The 19,762-nt window shown below is 49.1% G+C and overlaps 1 protein-coding gene across 3 annotated transcripts in view; it reads left to right on the plus strand.

Moving 5' to 3' along the window:
* Mttfb2 (mitochondrial transcription factor B2) overlaps nucleotides 1–19,762 on the plus strand; it is a 53,964-nt gene that overhangs the window by 16,892 nt on the left and 17,310 nt on the right. For all 3 annotated transcript variants that reach the window (XM_077705022.1, XM_077705020.1, XM_077705021.1), the window contains 3 exons: nucleotides 4,425–4,539; nucleotides 9,412–9,566; nucleotides 13,089–13,181. In XM_077705022.1, coding sequence (XP_077561148.1) covers nucleotides 4,425–4,539; nucleotides 9,412–9,566; nucleotides 13,089–13,181 — 363 coding nt within the window. The remainder of the gene's footprint in view (nucleotides 1–4,424; nucleotides 4,540–9,411; nucleotides 9,567–13,088; nucleotides 13,182–19,762) is intronic.

Raw genomic sequence — 19,762 nt, forward strand, 5'->3', positions numbered from 1 at the left:
ATATTAACGCCGAAAATTGTTGTCAGTGCTCCTTTAATTAAGTGCAGCTCCCCTCACTTGTGTGCAGAGTGAAGGACACGGAGCTCAGGTGCTCTCATGCCACGATTGCTGCCTGTGGGCACAACACAGCGAGAGAGAGAGAGGGAAAAGAGGTTCGTTGAAAGGAGAAGGGGTCATCCTGAGCGGCTGGTCTTTGACATGCTGCTTTTCACTGGGAGTGAATTGGAGGGTGTGAGAAACGTGAATTGAATTGTTTATTTCGGCAACAAAAGAGATTGCCCTGAGGCTATGGCAAAAGGCGACATTTAAATTTGCCTGACTAGGCCCCTAGCCCCAGGCAGCACGAACACACAAACAGCAGTTTGTTACAAAAATACAATCGACTTACAAGTTGCTTTTCAAACCTTGTACGATTCTATACACGACTATAGAACAACATTAGCCTAACCACACACACTTTATATCCATTTCGGGAGCCTGCGCAGTATTCACAATCCAAATTTGTAAGCGCAAAGGTGCGTAATAAAATAACTTTTGTTACACACCGACAAATATGGTTTTTTACAGTGATTACAATACAAACGCATTTTTTCGCAAAACACACGCACACAATAACAGAAAACAAACAACAAAGGAGGAGACGGAAGAAGTTACAATGACAGTTAGAACAGCCAGTGAACTATGTACACTTCAGGCACGTCTAATATACAGCAGGGCACAGAAACAGACAACCACAGTCCAATTTGCGACACCTAATTATCGTCCTGATAAAGCAAAAAGAAAATGCAATATGAAAAACAATTTATCCGTAGTCCGTGGCATTTCACAACCTGAAGCCAAGAATCCAGAGAAAATCGATGCCACAAAAATAATGATGTTTATTTTCTCTCCAAAAAGGATGTGCAAGGCATCATATAACCGGTGCTTTGATAGCACAATTTTGCTTCCAGGGAAAGGTGTTCAGCCAAGAGGCCCAAAGTATTTTATTCACCAGGCTGAGGGCGGCTGTTGAGGTGTCACAATCCTGACTTGAGGCCCTTTCCCAAAGCAGTGGCTTTACGTTGCGATTGTGGCCTTTCATCGCGGAAGGCTGAACCAGGCAGTGTGATGTCTGCCGCTCCATGCCACTGGTCGTGCCTACTTCATGCAGCTGCTTTAATGCGAAGTGCGTGTCGGTGCCGGTCGAAAGCCACCGTGAAAACATGCAGCAACACAACACCGCACGAGTTGCTGCACTGTTGTGCTGTGCTGTGTTCAGCGAACCACTTTCAAACCTCGCTGACAATGCGGAACAGTAGCTTTGTGAGATGCCACGTGCATTTAAGTTGTTTGCGTGGCGCACGGTTTCGAGCCAGCCTTTTTGCTCAGCACCACAGCTGTGCGAGAAAGTCAGGTACACGGAAGACGGGAATAGGACGGGTGTTTTTGCACCATTGGGTGTACTGTGACACAGATCAGTGTGTGTAATCGTGGCTGGGACCTACCCTCATTTTGTGAGCACAGAAGGAAGTCCCAGTGCACTTGTGGTTGCACAGCACTGCAGAGAAGTTGGTAGTGGTGGGGCGTGGTTTCATACTGGAACCCCGGTAACATGTCCCCCAGTTTTACGGCAACCCGCTCCTGATGATGGATTGCCGCTGTCCCAGCAAACTGCGCTTAGAAACAGTGCATTAAAAACTGTGATTGTACAACAATTTGGTGCCCGCTTCATGTGACGGACACTGGCGGGATAAACCGGCATTTTCCCACCTTTTACTCCACTTCGCCCCAATTTGTGCCCCAACCTTCATTTCGTAACCCCCGTTCAGTGCTGCTTGATGCGCAAAGGCAAACAGTCTGTGGTGGGCCCGACGACTTGCTAAACAGGTTGAAGCACGCAGGCAGGTACTGGGAGACTGGCGTCTTCAACAGCCCCGAGTGCTAATGTGCCAACTCTGAGAAGTCAAAGTCCAGGCAGACCGCCAGTTTGAGGCTTCCATCGAGCCGGGTTGATATGCAATACCCCGCAGCGGTGACCGAACTGCCGCTTTCCTGGCCTGCTTGCCCTCCCCTGTATAACTTGCCTGCGACCTTGGCCACACTTGCCTTTTACTCTCTCGTATTGTTCGGCCGCATTATGCGTCTTCCCACCTTATCTCGCACACACGCGAGGTGCAGGGTTGGTGGACTTGCACCAATGCCGGGGGAGAGGGGGGACGAAATAGGTGTATTTGTTTTTTTGTTTTTTTAGAAACTTGAGCTTTCAGTTATGGGTTTGCAAATTATGCGAGAACATGCTAAATACACTAATTTAAATGAGTTCTTGACCCGCCTATTGTGTGAGACCACGTACTAGGGCAGCATTTCCCCAATCATACGACTCCCCAGTCATACAGCGCTTTCGTGCGGTTCCCTGATGAAAGTCGTATAATCGGGGTTCCACTGTAGTACGTACAAGGGCAAAATGCCATGCCACCATGCAAGAGCCGTACGTTCTGCTCTTACTTGGCCGGGCTTGTAGCATGGCTTCTTTTCGCTCCTGACCCAAAATGGCCAACAAGGGCAGCGTTTTTTTTTTGTTATTCTTGCACGACGCGTCTAGAAACTCCCTGACAAACCAGTCTGTGATTTTGCAGTGGCAAAACAACTTTGAGCTGTCTTTTAACGAGTGATTGGGTTTTTGTGCAGCCACGAACGACTTTGGGTTTCTTCATGAGCCATGGAGAGTAAACATGGAACACGTCTCAGTGGTGCATGATGGCACACTGATTGAAGCGCCACTCACACAGGCACTGGCACCAAGTTACCCCCTAGTACACATTTGTGAGAAACTATGGCTGTAGAGGCCCTGTCCACTGTGTGTGTCCTTGCAGTGGAACAGTTTAAAGGAGCACTGACATGAAAATTTTATGTTACACTTTTATTGCTTTTATCGATGCTTAATGGTCTGGCGAACCTGAAACAGCACTTCAAATACTTCAGCGCGCGATAGTTAATTACATTGAACGGCCTGAAAATCGTTTGTTTCAAATTCCCGCGCTTTCATCCCGAACGGCGCATATGACAGAATCTTGGCCTGACCTCACCGTTTTGTGCGGGTGTCACCGGCGCCCGCTTGAGAGGGTGTTGCGCCCGCTCGCCGCTCGTGGGGCCACGCGTGTGAAGGGACGTCACGAGTTTTTGACGAGCGCTGTCACGTCACGTCTTTTGGCTTCACGAGGTGATGTCACACTGATGTCCACTTGCTGAGTGCCACTCCGCGCGCTGCTCCGTCGGCGCGATAAACGAGGTCCAATTGAAGCATGTTCTTCGCGTCGCAGGCCGCTCATATTTCAGCCAGGGTATTCTGTTGAGTGAAGGAAGCGAACTGTGCAATACAGCTGAACCTCGTTATAAGAGACACTGATGTAAAAGACAAATGGGTATAAGAGACACTATTCACCCACATGGTTGGCTGCCCTATCTTTCCCATTAAATCGACCTCTTTTATAACAGACATCGGATGTAGAAGATTGGTTATAAGGGACAAGTCATCCTTGAACTTTAATCAATAATGTCGCTTGTAACAGACATTTTAACTTCAGACGCAGTGCCACCAGTCACTAATTGCAGTTGCTTCCATCCTGGAAGCACAGGTGGACGACAGACGCCTGCAGTCGCTATTTATTATAACTTCAGCAAACACACAGTGGTTCAGTCAGCTATGAAATGACGATGAGAAGCCCTGCCAATGGAAATGCAACTGACAGAAGTGGTTGAAGCTTACTGCCATCCATTGGATGGAGCGCGATCGCACATGAGGGTTCTCCCACTCGCATAGCTCCCAATCAAGAAGCATCGCAGATGTTGAGTCCTGCAAGCATAACGAATAGCCTGAGCACACAGCAGAAGTTGTGCGCTCTGCCTATTCATCAGGCTTGTGAACTCAACATGTACGACTCATCTTCCACAAACGAGGAAAGAAAAAAAAGCTTGCATAATCGGTTGTAAAATACAGTGTAAATACAGTCATGAAGCAAACAAGATTCAGAACTGTTTCATAAATTCTGGGGGCCGAACATAAATTAGAATGAATCTTTTGAAACACGCTGTAGCGTTCTTTTGAGCTTATTTTAGTCACATGGTGACCACATTGAACTAGGGTCTCATTAGTAAGTGAAAACATGGTTCCCTGCTTATAAGAGACATCTCATATAAGAGACAGAAACTGCTCCCCGGTACGTGTCTCTTATAAAGGGGTTCAACTGTAATATTAGCGCCAAAAATCGGTGTCAGTGTTTTTTTAAGAAAATCCCGCTATGATGTGTGAGCGTTTCCTTTGTACTCAGCACAGGAGGTCCCCTCGGCAGTGTAAGCTCTGGGTCCTCCTTCTGTAAATTTCTGTTCTCTTCCTGTATGCAAACATTTTTCAGTAAAACCTTAAACATGGATGTAACTGCACGCAGGCCCTGGTGGAGGCATGGCCGGAGCGTGTGGAGTTGGTGACGGAGGACCTGCTCCGCATGCACGGCCGCGAGGACATGCTGCTCGCTGGTATCCCGCACCGACCCTGGACAGACGGTGAGCGGGGGACATTGAGGGGATATGTTGGACTCTGCGGAGTGTTTACACAGGAGAAAGAACACACGCAGGGGACATTCACAAGGCAGGTGCAGTTACTATCAACTTATTTATTCACACAAGGCGCAGACGAATACAAAGAGGTGGGCGGGAGGGTGCAAATACGAGAACGAGATAAAATTGCATTCGCAAGTGCGCTGCGTCATGCCATGCTGTTTTCGATGAGCTTCATCTCTCCAGGGTATCACGTGCGAACAGAGTCAGCACAGTCCAGCATGAGCCATTAGCAACAAGCCCCCATCTTAGCATTGCTCAAATTGCTGGGACATTGGGGGTGATCGTTACTGCACCCCGATCCATGGGAGGGGGTCTTTCGAGGCCGGGTCACACCCATAAGCACCCGAATGACACGGGGATTTGGGAGGCACCTTGTAGCACGTATGCTGTCCTCCTTTACCTGGTGGCTAACTGCTGAATCGACTTGCTGATGTGCACTTGAACTTGAGCTGCGATTCTCCATTTATAGTGTAATTCTAGCAAGTTTAACTGGACCACTGGCTGGGCCTGTCTGCAAATTAATTATGCAAGTTCCCTCTTGCGTGTTGAAGGACCTTTCAGTGGTGCAGTGCTTGCTATCATGCATGGTATAATGATCAATCTCTTCAAACAAGCAGTAGTGGGTAGTAATGGATACTTTGCAATGCCCTGACCATGAGAATTCACCAACAATAAAAATATACAGTCTACACTCGTTACAGCGGATCCGGCAACAACGGACTTTCGCTTACAACAGACCATTTCTGTTGGTTTGTCTGGTCCCCATGCATTTTAAATGGAGTCTGCTCCGCTCATAACGGGCCCGCTAGAGCAGACTATCGGCTACAACAGACTAAATATTAGGCGAAAATTGTTTCGGCTGAATGTTTATAGCGGACTTCCACGGGGCCGGCACCCAATGTGCTTTTTTTTTTGTTTATTTTGGCAAGAAAACTGTTATGTCCGGCAACATTGCTGGCAGCCGGGTCGTTGGCGCAGCCAAGCCAAGGCAGTGCCAGTGGCTTTTTTTTTTTTTTTTTGTGCGACCAGCGGCATGAGCAGCAGGGTAGCTGATTTCGCTGTTGGATAAATTAAGCGTAATTAACGCTGTTGAACATGGGTGAAGAACTGCCAACATCGCGGCGGCCGCTTTTCGATGGAGGCGAAAAGCAAAAACGCCCGTGTGTTCGAGATTTCGGCGCACGTTAAAGATCCCCAGGTGGTCAAAATTAATCCGGAGCCCTCCACTACGGCGCGCCTCATCGCCTGCGTTCCGTCGGCGCGTTAAACCCTACAATCAATCAACTGCCAACATCGCCAGAAGTACAGGCCTGTCTAAGCAGACGATCCGCTCTACCGTCAAGAACAAGGCCGCTGCCGATAAACGCGACTTCGGTGAGATTGAAAACGGGGCTATCGAATACACAAAGTGACCCGCCGCGGTGGCTAAGTGGCTAAGGCGTTGCGCTGCTGAGCACGAGGACGCGGGTTCGATTCCCGGCCGCGGCGGCCGCTTTTCTGATGGAGGCGAAAAGCAAAAACGCCGGTGTGTACGAGATTTCGGCGCACCTTAAAGATCCCCAGGTGGTCAAAATTAATCCGGAGCCCTCCACTACGGCGCGCCTCATCGCCTGCGTTGCGTCGGCGCGTTAAACCCCACAATCAATCAATCGAATACACAAAGTGGTGCACTCGGAGGCGAGTCTGCCTTCGTCAGTCTTTTTATGTAATAAAAACTCTGGGTAAGTGAATTTCGGGTTTTATTATTCCCACGCATGCATCGTTCCCGTTCCGTTCGGTGAAAAAGGTAAGAAATGCTTCAAGTAGGGGGTTGTTCCCCATTCATTGTGCGCAATCTGCCAGTAACCATGCACAGTCCAACTGGTCTAACTTTCAATTTTACAGCTGTCCGTCATCAGATTATTTCATTACAGCTGTTTCAATGACCAGACTAAAATCGCTAAAAATGTAAGCTGCCTTGAGGGAATTTCAGGCAGCGATCCGATTTGTTGACAAACGGTTTTGGGAAAACCTGCCTTGTCATGGGGGGATTTGAAAGAGCCTAGCTAATGCTGATGGCCATGCCTGATGTTTTATAGCTGGTTAATAATTGCGCCTAGTTATATTCTTGCTTTATTTGCTCAGCTCATCATGCGTCTTTACACGCTTGACCGCATGCGCTAGGCCTTTTCCAAATGCCGGTGCTAAGCTTTGGAAACTGTGTTTACGTGATTCTTTGCCCTCGTGGGAACGCTGTGCAGAGGTGCTGCAGGCGTGTAGAAAGAACAAGGTGTATGTACTATGCATATGCAATATCGTCAAAGTACCCACTTTAGGGCTCATACCCCCCCCCCCCCCTTCCCCGGTCGGATACTGCATACTTCGGCTACAGCGGACGTTTTTTTCCGGATTCAGAGGGTCCGTTGTAACGGGCGTAGACTGTATAAATAAATAAAAGTTACAACTGCTTTTTGTAGTGTTCATGATAGGAAGAGCAGAACTATCATGCTTCCAGTATTTCGGCAAGTCTAGAAAGGGAAGAAATGCCTTTTATTTCTGAATTTTCTGGCCTTCCACACATGGGACACCTTGTGTCGTCAAGGTGACGGCAAGTAGCAACACCGTCGACCCCAAGCCCCCAAACACAAGCTGTAACTGACCGTGCCGAGGTGTGTATAGGTGGAGGGTAAAAAACCACCAATGGTAATTGTCGGAGCCCTGGTCAAGCTCCCCGGTCTGTCTACCAGGCAGGGCGCTCTGAGACTTCATGGGCCATCAGGTTAAAGTCAATGAAGAAAGTACCCTCGTCCCCTGCTTTGGACTATGGTGCATGGGATCCTCTAAACCCCTTTTTCAATTTGATCGGGTCCCGAAAATGGCCTACACCGAAGCCATTTTCCAGCCAATCTCAAACCTTGTTTTTGCAAACCCAGGAAACTACCCCCAATTTTTGGTTATGCAATCAGTGGACAAGGAAACCCCGATTACCATCAACTCGGTGTTCCTGATTGCAAAATTTATTGAAAGTGTGTAATTGGAATACAGTCAAACCCCAGGGTAACGGAATCTCGCGAGTACGAAATTCCCATGGCAACGAAATATCCATAGAAGCCCATGTATTTTATATCTCGTGGCAATGAAATATTTTTGGAAAGCGATTCTGTGTTAACGAAATTCGCTGCAAGTCCAGTCGGCATTTTATCTACCCATTGTAGAAAAAGTGCTCAAAATCTTTTTTTTTTTTTCGGACTCAAAAGTACCTAAACTTAGGCCACAGCGTGCTTGTATGGCCGTCACCATATTCGTTTGAGAAAAGATCGGGCAGTAGGCTGCCGTGAAGGCAGCATCGCAGCGACACCCGCGGCGACAGCACCAGGGGGCGACACATGGTGACTCACGCCACGACTTTGGCTTGGGCTACGCTAGCCGGATATTGCTCAACAGAGTGCATGCGTTCTGTGTGTGTCGTAATTGCCACATGTGCTCACAGTAAGATACCTTGGACAGCAAACAGCAGAAGTTTTTATCGCTACCAGATAAGGCAGCCGTCATTGCTGAAGTCAGTGGCCCAAGTGGAGAAAGGGAGGATAGCGTCGACGGGTTTGGAACCGCCTGCAGATCGCTCTACCATTATTTAAAAGGCAAGGACGCCACTCTATAATGGTGCACATGTGCAAAACAAAACAGTGATGACTGTGGCCTTTCTGCGCGTCAACAACGCAGTGCTTTCTTAGTTTTGCGGACAGCATTGCAACGAGGTGCCGCTGTCTGGAAAAGTTCGTCAGTAGAAGAAGCTGGACTTCCCTTGCATGCTAGGACATACTCGGTGCCAAGGATCAAGGAGAAAAACGTTCTGAGAAGGCGAACCTGCGGGATGTTTTGGGTGCGTTTGACACGATTCGGTCGTTCCTGGGGGCACACGACGACTAGCAATGGACCACTTCTTGTAGTGGTAGTTCTGAGCTGTGAAGTTGCTGCAAGGTAAGGCTTCCAAAGTAATATAACCAACTTTCAGAAACAAATTTTCAGTTTGTGGGCGATTATGTTTCATTCTTGGGGCAGTAGTATTACCGCAAAAGAGAATTTTTCGGCTTTCTCCGGCGGTTTTGTTGTTGCGGGGTTTGAGTGTAACTGCGCAGCAAAAGATCTAACTTCTGGTGACATGCTCATCAAAGTAAAGAACAGTCAAGTGATCTACTAAAGCCAACAAACATAGGCGATCTGCAGATCACAGTGACGCCTCCCCATGCAGGCCTGAATTGCTGCCGAGGAGTTAGTATCTCGGGGGATTTAACTTCTCAATGAAAGTGATGCTGATGTCCCCAAAGGCTTGTGTAAGCAAGCAGTCACTGCTGTCACATGTGTTACAGTAATGTGTGACAGAAAAGAGGTCAAAAGTGAACACATAGTCCTGATTGTGGTGCAGGTAAATGTACGTGCGTAAGGTTATTAATGACCACTTGTGAACACTGCAGCAGACCTTTCAAAGCTTTGCAGACCAAATGCCACCCTTTCTTTGGGCAGATTGCAATTTTGGCAGGAGCGATAATGCAGTGGCCAGGGAGCTGTTCCAAGCTTTTTAGTATATTAAGAGAGAAGGGGACTGGTGCATCAGCGACACATCTGTGCCTCACTGTGATTGTAGCTGTCTCACTGTTCTTTATGTATTTTCGTTTTCCCTTTGTTCACGCTCCCAGTATTTAGACACATATTTATGCAAGGCTTCAGCTAGAACCAGTTTTGAGGGAGTGCTTGTCCTGTCATTGTCTAATTTTCGACGTTCTACGCACACGAAGCCTTCGCCTTAGCCCTTCTCGTCCATCTTTGCCTGCGCAGAGGGAGCGGAGGCGGTGCTGGTGGGCACGCTGTCGCGTGCGCGGGAGGTGAGCTTCATGCGCTACCTGCTGCACCAGCTGCCCCTGGGCTCCTCCGGCTTCAGCCACTGCGGACGCCTGCCCCTACTGCTCTTCCTCAGCCAGACCGAGGCCGCCGTGAGTGGCTGCTGTCCCCACGACGTCCCGTGCCGGACCAAGGGGGGACCTTTGCATCACCTCCTCTGGCACTGGCGGGGCTTGGGCGGTAACAACCGAATAGGAGACCAGAGGTGCAAGAGTTGAGGTCTGGGTGTTACAGTGATATTGGGACACCTGGTGTGAGGGAACAGGAGATGGAAGACACCAGTTACTCGATGTATACCAAATGCGAGACTCCCTGTAGGCCCCGTGTATGAAAAGCCGGTCCGCGGTTGGGGGGCAAACACGGGCAAGCTAGGGGCAAGTTGAGTAGCCTGCCATCTGTCGGCAGAAAGTTCAAGTGGCACTCAAGTGCTTGCAGCTGCTGCCATCAGTCCTAAAAGGAAAGCTGTGGAAACATAAGGAAACAGCACCTAATTTGGTGTTTTAAGTGCGAATGCACTTTATAAGCGACCCCAAACCATCCACCGCCGCCGGCGGCGGCGGCGTCGGCGGCGGCAGCGGCGTCCGCAGTCCTCCTCTCTATATATAAAAAAAAACAGCATCCGGCGCCAGGTTTCGATCCGAGGACTTTGCGGCCGCAGCGCGACGCTTTACCGACTAAGCCACGGACGCGACGCTGATATCAGTGTTAGTAACGCGCTTTATATCTTTAACGCATTCAAACTACGTCGTCAGCGGCGTGCGTTGGCGACTCAGCGGCGTTATAGCGGCTTGATAACTGCGTGGTGTACACGTGATACTACAAACCCGATGGAAGAGATGGAAGAGAAGGCGGCGAGGCGGTGGGCTGCGGGGGCCGAGCGCAAGCGCCGCAAGCGGGCCGACAACCGTGCATTCGCACTTTCACATTCTCCCCCTCGGGGAAATGCGGGGGAATTTTTTTGATTTGATGAGCGAGCTTTACTTTATTAAGTTGTGCTTATAAGCAAAGCCCAGTTCTTGGCCCCCTGGATGCTGTGCCAATACACTTGCCCCCTCAGCTTTGCGCCACGTAGGCTCCGAAGTGGAGTTTCACAACTAGTGTATATTGCACAACTCTGGGTAAACACTGCCCCTTGTTTCGCTCACTCTCAGCTGTCAAGGCTGACAGAGGGACATTTTTGGGGCTTCTGGAAAATGTCGTAATGTCAATGCTCATGAATTGAGTGTCCTATAGGAGTCTGCAGCTATTTTTTTCCCTAGTACAGCGTAGGCCATTGATAGCTAACAACAAAGGAGCCAGAAAAGTCGGCACTGTAAAACCAATACCATACTGGTATAACCAAAAGGTGCACCGCCTCTATTTATCTGTAACACGGTTGGTAGTTGGGCCCTTTACATTTGTAGTAAGGTAACAGAAACATTCTCAGGACACAAGTGGGGACACATAGTACTGTGTGTTTGTAGCCTCCTCCTCCAATCTGCAGCCTGTTTTAATTAAGATGGAAGCATGTAGCTGGGGCAGGCAGATTTTAGTGCGCTGTGGACACGTTCTTTACTGTGGTGGAGCGGCAAGGGAGCGTTGCACAATTTGGGCACTTGCCTCGCGACCAAGGGGACAGGGGGCGCAGTCGTGTAGTGTGGTCTAGAGCAGCTAAACAAGCTATGCTTAAAAGTAACGACACTGACGCATGGCGGCAGCCATTTTGGTACCTAACACCAGAGTGGCCAGTTTTATTCGACCTATTGCGGCCGACATTGGCGGGCGCAATCGGTCCGGACGCCAATTGGCAACCATGACAGCTCGGTGTACTTTTTGAGGATTTCAAGCCTGCACGCCGGTGCGACAGGGTCACGCTTGGTTACCCTAGCATAGCTTATTCAGTGGTTCTAGGTTACGCTGAAGCCACCAAGTAATCTACACTTTACCAGTGGCTGTAGGTTTTGCTAGGCCACGGTCGTTCTTTTGCAGCGGGAAGCAAAGCAGCCATTTTCCACCTTCCGTCCGGTTGAAACAGCCTGGTACAAAGCAAGCGTGGCATCGCTACTCTGCCTGGGCCTTAAAAAACTCACTCTCAGCATGTCGTACAGCCACATTGCGCTCCGAAAATCGCGCTTTATGGAAGAACGTGCCCCCGCGGCAACACAGAGGCACCAAAATGTCAGCGCCCAAGGGTCTTCCCGGGGAAAACAAATGTCACGTGACGCGGCTCAACCACTGCCCGCTGTCGGCGGCATACAACAATGACAGAAAAGAGCGCCAATACTCGGAAACCTGATCTAGTGGCTCTAGTGCTGTCGGTGCGTTGAGTTAAAGCGAAAGACAACCATTGTGTATGAAGGGCATGTCCCCCAGCTTATGTGAATGCCAGCATTTTATATAGTGCAGTAACCACAAGAAATTTCTAAATGAATTGGCAGAAATAGCTTTAATTTGGCGCTAAACTTTCTGAAGTCTAAAAGGTTGCGCCGATAAGTGATGCTACCTGTATTTGTGTGTACATTCAAAAACCACGTAAAGGAATAGGAAAGACTGCATTTTATCATTGTTTCAGCTGGGGTCAGGTATTTAAATACGTCTTTTCATCTCGTGCACAGTTAAAAGCATGTTGCCGCACAGCTCATTGTCAGGGTTGGCAGCATTCCTTTTGCTGTCATGCGTGATGCTGGTAGATCAGAACATTGCGCTTTCCAATGTTCTAGGCCCCTATCAGGGAAGCCGTTTTGGTTCAAGGTGTTTGAACTGACACACTTTCATTTGTGATAGGCAGCCTATACGATGGAATCTCGATCATATGCCCCCCGCTTTTACGACGACCCGCTTCTTACGACGGATACCGCTGTGGTCTCGGCAAACTCCCCTTAGGAGCAATCCATTAAAAACCCCCATTGTACAACGCTCGGGTGCATGTGGACGCTCCCACCTTTTACGCCGATCCACCATCTCGTCCCGGCCTGTGTTTCTTGACCCCCGTTTGATGATGTGCAAAGGTAAACAGTCTGCGGTTGGCTTGACCACTTCCTGAGCAGACTCAAGTGAAGAGGTGCGTACTGGTGGGCGGGAGCGCCAACGTCTGAACCGTGAGAAGCCAAGTCCAGGTAGCCGGCGGGCCAGTTTCGAAGCTGCCATGATGCCATCGAGCCAACAAACGTGAAAACGTATACACAGCGTCCCACTGCGATGACCAAACTCCCGCATTCATCGCCCGCTTGCCTGCAGCCTTGGCCGCACTCTCTCCTTTACCCTCATGTAGTGCTCGGTCGGATTTCAGCTAGGGGTTTGCAAATTACCCGAGAACGCCCTAACTGTAGAAGTTTAGATACGGTCTTAGCCCAACTGTCGTGCGAGACCGTCTGCTAGGGTGGCATTTACGCACACCCCAATCATACGACACTTTTGCGCAGTCCCTCGAAAGTCGTATTATCAGGGTTCCACTGTATTCCACAGAAATCGGTTGTCAGTCCCTTTAAGCGAAGTGTCAGGCTTTGCATTGCCCATGGTGCATTGCAGTTGGGCAGGGAGGCACCGGCGTTGTAAACGACACTTGCATCACTATCGCATGCTGATGACTCCACAATGTGTTAATTAAAAGAAGGGTGTTGTGCCCTCTTGTGCAGCACATCAAGGCTGGCCGAGGGAGCAACTTCCGCCACTATCGGGACATCAGCGTCCTCTACAACCTGTTTTTCGACATCGACCTCTGCGGACAGGTGAGCACTGGCTGGTAGTCAGTGTCGTAATGTTACGCGGTATTGGCTTCGAAAGTTCGCCCTCAAAGTCTGGAGGGCTCACTTTGATTTTGTTTTTTCCACGCCCAGCTGGAAAAGGCAGCCTTAGAGGGTGGTGGTATAAATATGTCTCGATGCTGGGCTACTGAATAGTTTAAAACGCCCTCTGTAATGTCAGAGTAGGTAGGCCGTTCTGTCATGGCCTTCCTGCCACTGTGGTGCTTATCATAATGTTGCATATTGGTGTATACTATGGGGATAACTGTCGCTAAAGTGCCATGCCACCATGGGGGCCACGGTGACAGCCGACAGATTTCCACCCATACTTGCCTGGCTTGCAACATGGCTGCATTTCCGACACAAAGCCCTCACTGAGGGCACAGAAAAGATCAGTATGGTGAACTGCCCCGCAGGGGGCACCTTGTGTACTCAAGGTGTTTTGGTGAGTAGCGCCACCACGGTCCCGAGCTCCGCAGGGGTGCCTACTGCTGTAGGCACTTGGTGACTTGCAACACCACGGACCCGAGCACATGTGGGTTGGACCCACCCACGCCCCAGCTGTGCGTGGCTGAGCCGTGTCCGGGGAAAAGGGAATCCTGGTGGCTGAGCCAAAGCCGGGGTTGTTTTGGACCTTCATGGCCCCCCGGTAGAGGCAACACACCACTTTGGCCCCTGCTTCTCGCAGACGGTGCCCCCGGTCTGACCCGCCCGGGGGGAACCAGCCAGTCGCCTTTTCCTGCCTCCCTCTCAGCTCTTTCACCTTCCTGTCTTCTTTTCTACCCCTATCCTGTCATCTCTTCTTTTCCTCATTTCTGCACATTTCCAGGCGGCGAGGGTTAACCCTGGGTAAGGAATCAACCTTGAGGACTTAAACAGGGTTATAGCAGCTATGTATGGCTAACGCGCATCTAGCGCGTTCCCAGGTTGGGCTCGGTGGTGGGCGGCCAGCATAGCTGCTGAATTGATTTCACTTGTTATGGCAACAAGATTTTCTGCATCCCATGATCGTCCTCCGAAACGGGGACGCAACGAAGCAGTCCAGCAGTTCTTCACTCCTAAAAAGTCAGAAAATTTCCTAAAGTTCCACGTCATGCACTGTGAAAAAGAAGGCTTGTCAATGAGACGTCTGTCACCATTCTTGGTAGCAAAAGTTCTAACGAATGAGCTAGGCGGCGTTTATAAAGTAAGCAAGTTGGGAAGCGGTGACCTCCTCCTAGAAGTACAAGATGCAGCTCAGTGTGCCAAGTTGACGAAAATAAGCACTGTTGGCGACAATCCTGTGAGCATCAGTCCCCACCGATCCATGAACACTACCAAAGGTGTTATCTCTGATGAAGACTTTCTGAACTTGTCTGAGCAAGAACTCCTGGAAGGGTTCGAGGGCCAGAATGTTGTGAATGTTCAACGAATCAAAATACGTAGAGATGGGAAGGAAATTTCGACCAAGCATGTAATCCTCACATTCTTGACCAGTGTACTGCCCGAGTCTGTCGAGGCAGGCTACGTTAAAATCCCTGTGCGTTTGTATATTCCAAACCCCCGACGCTGCTATAAATGCCAAAGATTTGGCCATGGTTCACTGAGCTGCCGAGGCAAGGCAGCATGTCCAAAGTGTAGCCTCCCCGACCACTCGTCTGACACCTGTGAAGCTCCACTCCACTGTGTAAACTGCATGGGAGAGCACGCCGCGTACTCGCGCTTGTGCCCGCAATGGAAGAAAGAAAAAGAAATAATTGCTCTGAAGTATAAGGAAAACATTACCTTTAGGGAAGCACGACAGAGACTGTTCCTGACACACACTAGCTTTGCCGATGTAGCGCGACGGGGGGCGGCGCTACACTCGGTTCGAGTTCCCCTTGGAACCCTCCCAGTGAGGCCCCAAGGGACACCCCAAGCCCCCTCAGTGCCGGTGGCTAAGGCCACTGCACATGCCACAAAAGAAGCGTCAAGGGCTGCCCCAGCACCCCTTGATGCCAACGCTAGGCCCCTTGCTGGCACTGCAGTGCCGGTCCCTGCTGAGAGGCAGGCTGCCGCAACCAGCCAGCCTAGCCCTGCTGACGAGGCTTCGCAAGAAGCCATGGACACAACGCCAAGCCCTCCGTTGCGTGGTACGCCGATAGGGCGCGGCACGTCGCTCGACCGTTCAAAGCAAAAGACACCTAGGGTCACGGCTCCGGGGAAGGTGTCTTGAGCCTGGGAGGGTGACAGCATGGCACTTCCTTAATCCTTGTTCAGCATAAGCTGATGGTAACTGATAATGTAGTCCAATGGAACTGCAGAGGCCTCCTGAAAAACTTGGACGATATCTATGAATTGCTGTCACAACACCAAATAAGTATTATGTGTCTCCAGGAGACACACTTGAGGACGAACCAAACTAACTTCTTAAAGAACTACTCTGTATTTAGGAAAGACAGGGATGGCTGCATGCATCCCTCTGGAGGAGTTGCGATTATCGTGCAAAAATCAGTGGCATGCCAGTTCTTACCGCTACAGACCAGTTTAGAGGCTGTAGCCATACGAGCCATTATCTTTAATAAACTGGTAACAGTATGCTCACTGTACATACCTCCAGACCACGGGCTCTCCAGTATGGAGTTTGAAACATTAGTTGATCAGCTGCCAGAGCCGTACCTGCTAGTTGGGGATTGTAATGCTCACCACCCACTCTGGGGTTCTGCACGCACGGATGCTAGAGGACGCCTCGTTGAAAAGTTTCTGCTATCATCTGGAGCATGCATACTTAACAAGAAAGACCCAACATATTATAACACAACACATGCCACGTACTCCTGCATAGATCTCGCCATAGCCTCTCCAGTTCTGTTTCCAGCACTCCAGTGGAAGGTCATTAATAACCTGTACGGAAGTGACCACTTTCCAGTGAGCCTCAAGCTTGTAGACAATAAACAAGACAACACTCCATGCCCACAAAAGTTCAAGGAGGAGGCCGCAGACTGGAAAAAATTCAAAGAGCTCTCTGAGTGTCACTATACACTTATAGACAACCTTGGTATTGATGAAGCTGCTGAGACTCTGACCACCCATATAATTGAAGCTGCGCTGAAGTCCATCCCCCAGACTTCTTCTAGTAGGGTTGCTAAGCCGAAACCTTGGTGGAATGATGATTGCAGGCAGGCCCGTAAGGAACAGAATAAGGCATGGGGTGTCTTGCGTAGGTGCCCAACGACTGAAAATTTGGTACTTTTCAAGCGGGCAAAGGCCAATGGCAGACGGATTCGGCGTATTGCGAAAAAAGAAAGCTGGAATCGTTTTGTGTCATCAATCACATCATATACTGACACGCGGAAAGTATGGAGGAGAATTAAAGCACTCCGAGGAAGTAGCACTCTTACGTACCCTTTGGTCAGCACAAGTGGAGACACTTTACAAGACCAAGCGAATGCCCTAGGCAAGCATTTTGAGTATGTATCAAGCTCAGCTCACTATTCAAATAACTTCCTGAGACACAAGAATGCAGAGGAACGGAAGATTGTACGTGACAAACGGCAGTCTGAGGTAGGGTATAATTGCCCCTTCACTATGCAGGAGCTTAAAGTGGCGCTGACTACTTGTGGTAAATCATCACCAGGTCGAGACCGAATAACATACACCATGATTAAGCACCTGCACGACGACACGCTAGAAGTGCTCTTACTGTTGTTTAACAAGATCTGGCGTGCAGGGCAATTTCCAAAAGTGTGGAAAGAAGCTATTGTGGTGCCGATTCTAAAGGAGGGGAAAGATCCATCACTTGCAACTAGTTTCAGACCGGTCGCTTTAACCAGTTGCTTATGCAAGGTCTTCGAAAAAATGATTAACCGTCGCCTTATCTATTTTCTTGAGTACCATGGTATTATAGACAATCGCCAGGCGGGTTTTCGCTCTGGTAGATCGACAGCAGACCACCTAGTGGCTATTGAATCCTACATCAGGGATGCATTTGTTCATAAGCAGCATTGTTTATCAGTTTTCTTTGACCTCCAGAAAGCTTACGACACAGCCTGGCGTTACGGTATTCTTTGCGATCTTCGCCGCCTTGGAGTTTGTGGAAACATGCTGAACAGTTTGAAAGATTACCTTTCGGAGCGCACCTTTCAGGTTAGGGTTGGAAATGTCCTCTCGAGGATGTTCGTCCAAGAAAATGGAGTGCCGCAGGGTGGTGTGCTCAGCTGCACCCTTTTTATTGTTAAAATGAATTCCTTAGGAACTGCACTGCCTCGCTCCATATCCTACTCGCTATATGTTGATGATGTGCACATTGCGTTTAAATCATGTAATATGTCCATTTGTGAGAGGCAAATCCAACTAGCTGCAAACAAACTTACAAAATGGGCAGATGAGAATGGCTTCTGTTTTAACCCAGAAAAAAGCACGTGTGTGGTCTTCTCTAGGCAGCGTGGTATCCGCCCAGATCCTGTTATTAAACTCAATGAAACACCCATAGCAGTAAAAAAGGAGCACAAGTTCCTTGGGGTTGTGCTTGATGACAAACTTTCATTCATTGCACACCTCAAACGCCTTAAAGTTAAATGTTTGGATACAGTCAGGATCCTGAAAGTCCTCTCACACCAGACTTGGGGTACTGACACAAAGTGCCTATTGGCCTTATTCAATAGCCTTGTGAGGTCCCGCATCGACTACGGGTGTCTTGTTTATCAATCTGCCGCGAGAACAGCACTAAAGATGTTAGACCCTGTCTACCATCTTGGCCTTCGTCTGGCTACAGGCGCTTTCCGAACAAGCCCTGTTTTAAGCCTGTATGTGGAAGCCAATCAGTGGTCTCTTGAAACACAGCGGAAGTACACTGGGTTGAATTATGCTCTAAAAGTGACATCCTTGACCGGACACCCGAACAGCACTCTAGGTAACCAGGCAATCAAGCTTTCTGAAAAGCGACCTGCCATGGCTGAGCCATTCCTTCTGTCGGTGAGGGCACTGGCCGCAGGCCTGGGAATATCCTTCACTGACGCTCAGAAAACCAGCTTTGCTGACTTTGTCCCTCCATGGGATCTCTGCCCTATCTCTTATGATCTCTCTTTTATGAAGATTGACAAAAGAACCGCTCCAAAGGAATTAATTATGCAGCATTTTTTGTTTTTGCAGAACAAGTACAGAGCATCTGAGTTCTACACAGATGCGTCCAAGTCAGCTGGTGCAGTATCATGTGCTGCACATGGTCCCAACTTTTCCACGTCAAAGACTATGCCTGAAGCCACATCTATATTGACTGCTGAAACACGGGGCCTTGTATTGGCTGTAGAATATATTATTGAGAACAATGTCCAAAAGTCAGTGATATTCACTGATTCTCAAAGTGCTGTGCAGGCTTTAGCGTCAGGAAAGTTACAAAAAAATCCAGTCTTTAATCAATTGCTAAAACTACTGTGCTCAGCCCACAAACAAAAACTTGAAATCACTGTCTGTTGGGTCCCAGGTCACTGCGGCATAGCCGGAAATGAGCAAGCAGACAGGAATGCTGTAACTGCAGCTCTTCGGAGTGACCTAGATATTCAAAGCGTCCCGTACGAGGATCTTAAAGCGTACGTACGTAAGAGGCTGCGCGACCAATGGCAGGAAGATTGGAATGGGGAAACAGCAAACAAATTGCACATGGTAAAACCCAAGTTAGGTACTAGATCGATCTGTGAGAAACGAGACAGGATCATAGAGGTTACTCTCTGTAGACTGCGCATAGGCCATACCCATGCCACACATGCGTACCTATTGAAAGGAACAGAACAGCCACGCTGCTTGAGGTGTGGAGGGTCGCTATCAGTCATTCACGTACTGGTAGAGTGCAAACTACTTGAACCGCAAAGAAAGCTTCATTTTCCAGAATTGTACACGCGCATGATCCCTCAACACCCATTGCTGTTTTTATCAGACGAGCCACTTTTCTCTACTAACCGTGTTTTTAAGTACCTCTCGGACGTAGATTTTTTAAGGTATGTGTCGTATCACCCGTGAGCCGAGCCACCATCGCATGCTAGAACCCGGTAGGGCCACTCATTGCTACCACAAAAACGGTGGCAAGGGGTGCACGTAGAAAATGCCTGTCATAGTGTCAAATGTTTTTACTTGGCCCTCTACACCAATTCTTGGCCCTCTACACCAACAGAAACCTGAGATACCTTTTATTATATATTCTGTACTTTATATTCTCACTTGAATAATCCTCACCATAGTACTGGCGCTCTTTGGCCTTGATGCCCTTGCGCCAAGAAAACCTAACATCATCATCATCATCAGTATGGTGAACTGGCTCGGGATGGGATGTAAATGATACCAGGACTGGTATGGATGGTACGCATGAAGTCTGGAGTCCACAGCTAACTTCAGCGAGGCCAGGCTTTTTGAACAGGGACTCGCGACTCAGAAGGAAGCTGTTGTCTACCCCCTTCTTCTTCCTTACGATTGAAGCCCCTTTGTCTGAGCCATTTTCCCAGCTTGGGTAGGCGTGAGTGTGTTTCTCGTCTTTTTTTTTTTTTTCCCATTGAAGTGTTTTTTGCAAATTCCGAATGGAGGAAGGATTGCCTCTTCCTCCACCTTTATTAGGCCGT

This window comes from Haemaphysalis longicornis, unplaced genomic scaffold, assembly GCF_048455015.1.
Source record: "Haemaphysalis longicornis isolate Haplotype H1 unplaced genomic scaffold, Haemaphysalis longicornis Haplotype H1 scaffold_3, whole genome shotgun sequence".
Taxonomy (NCBI): Eukaryota; Metazoa; Arthropoda; class Arachnida; order Ixodida; family Ixodidae; genus Haemaphysalis; species Haemaphysalis longicornis.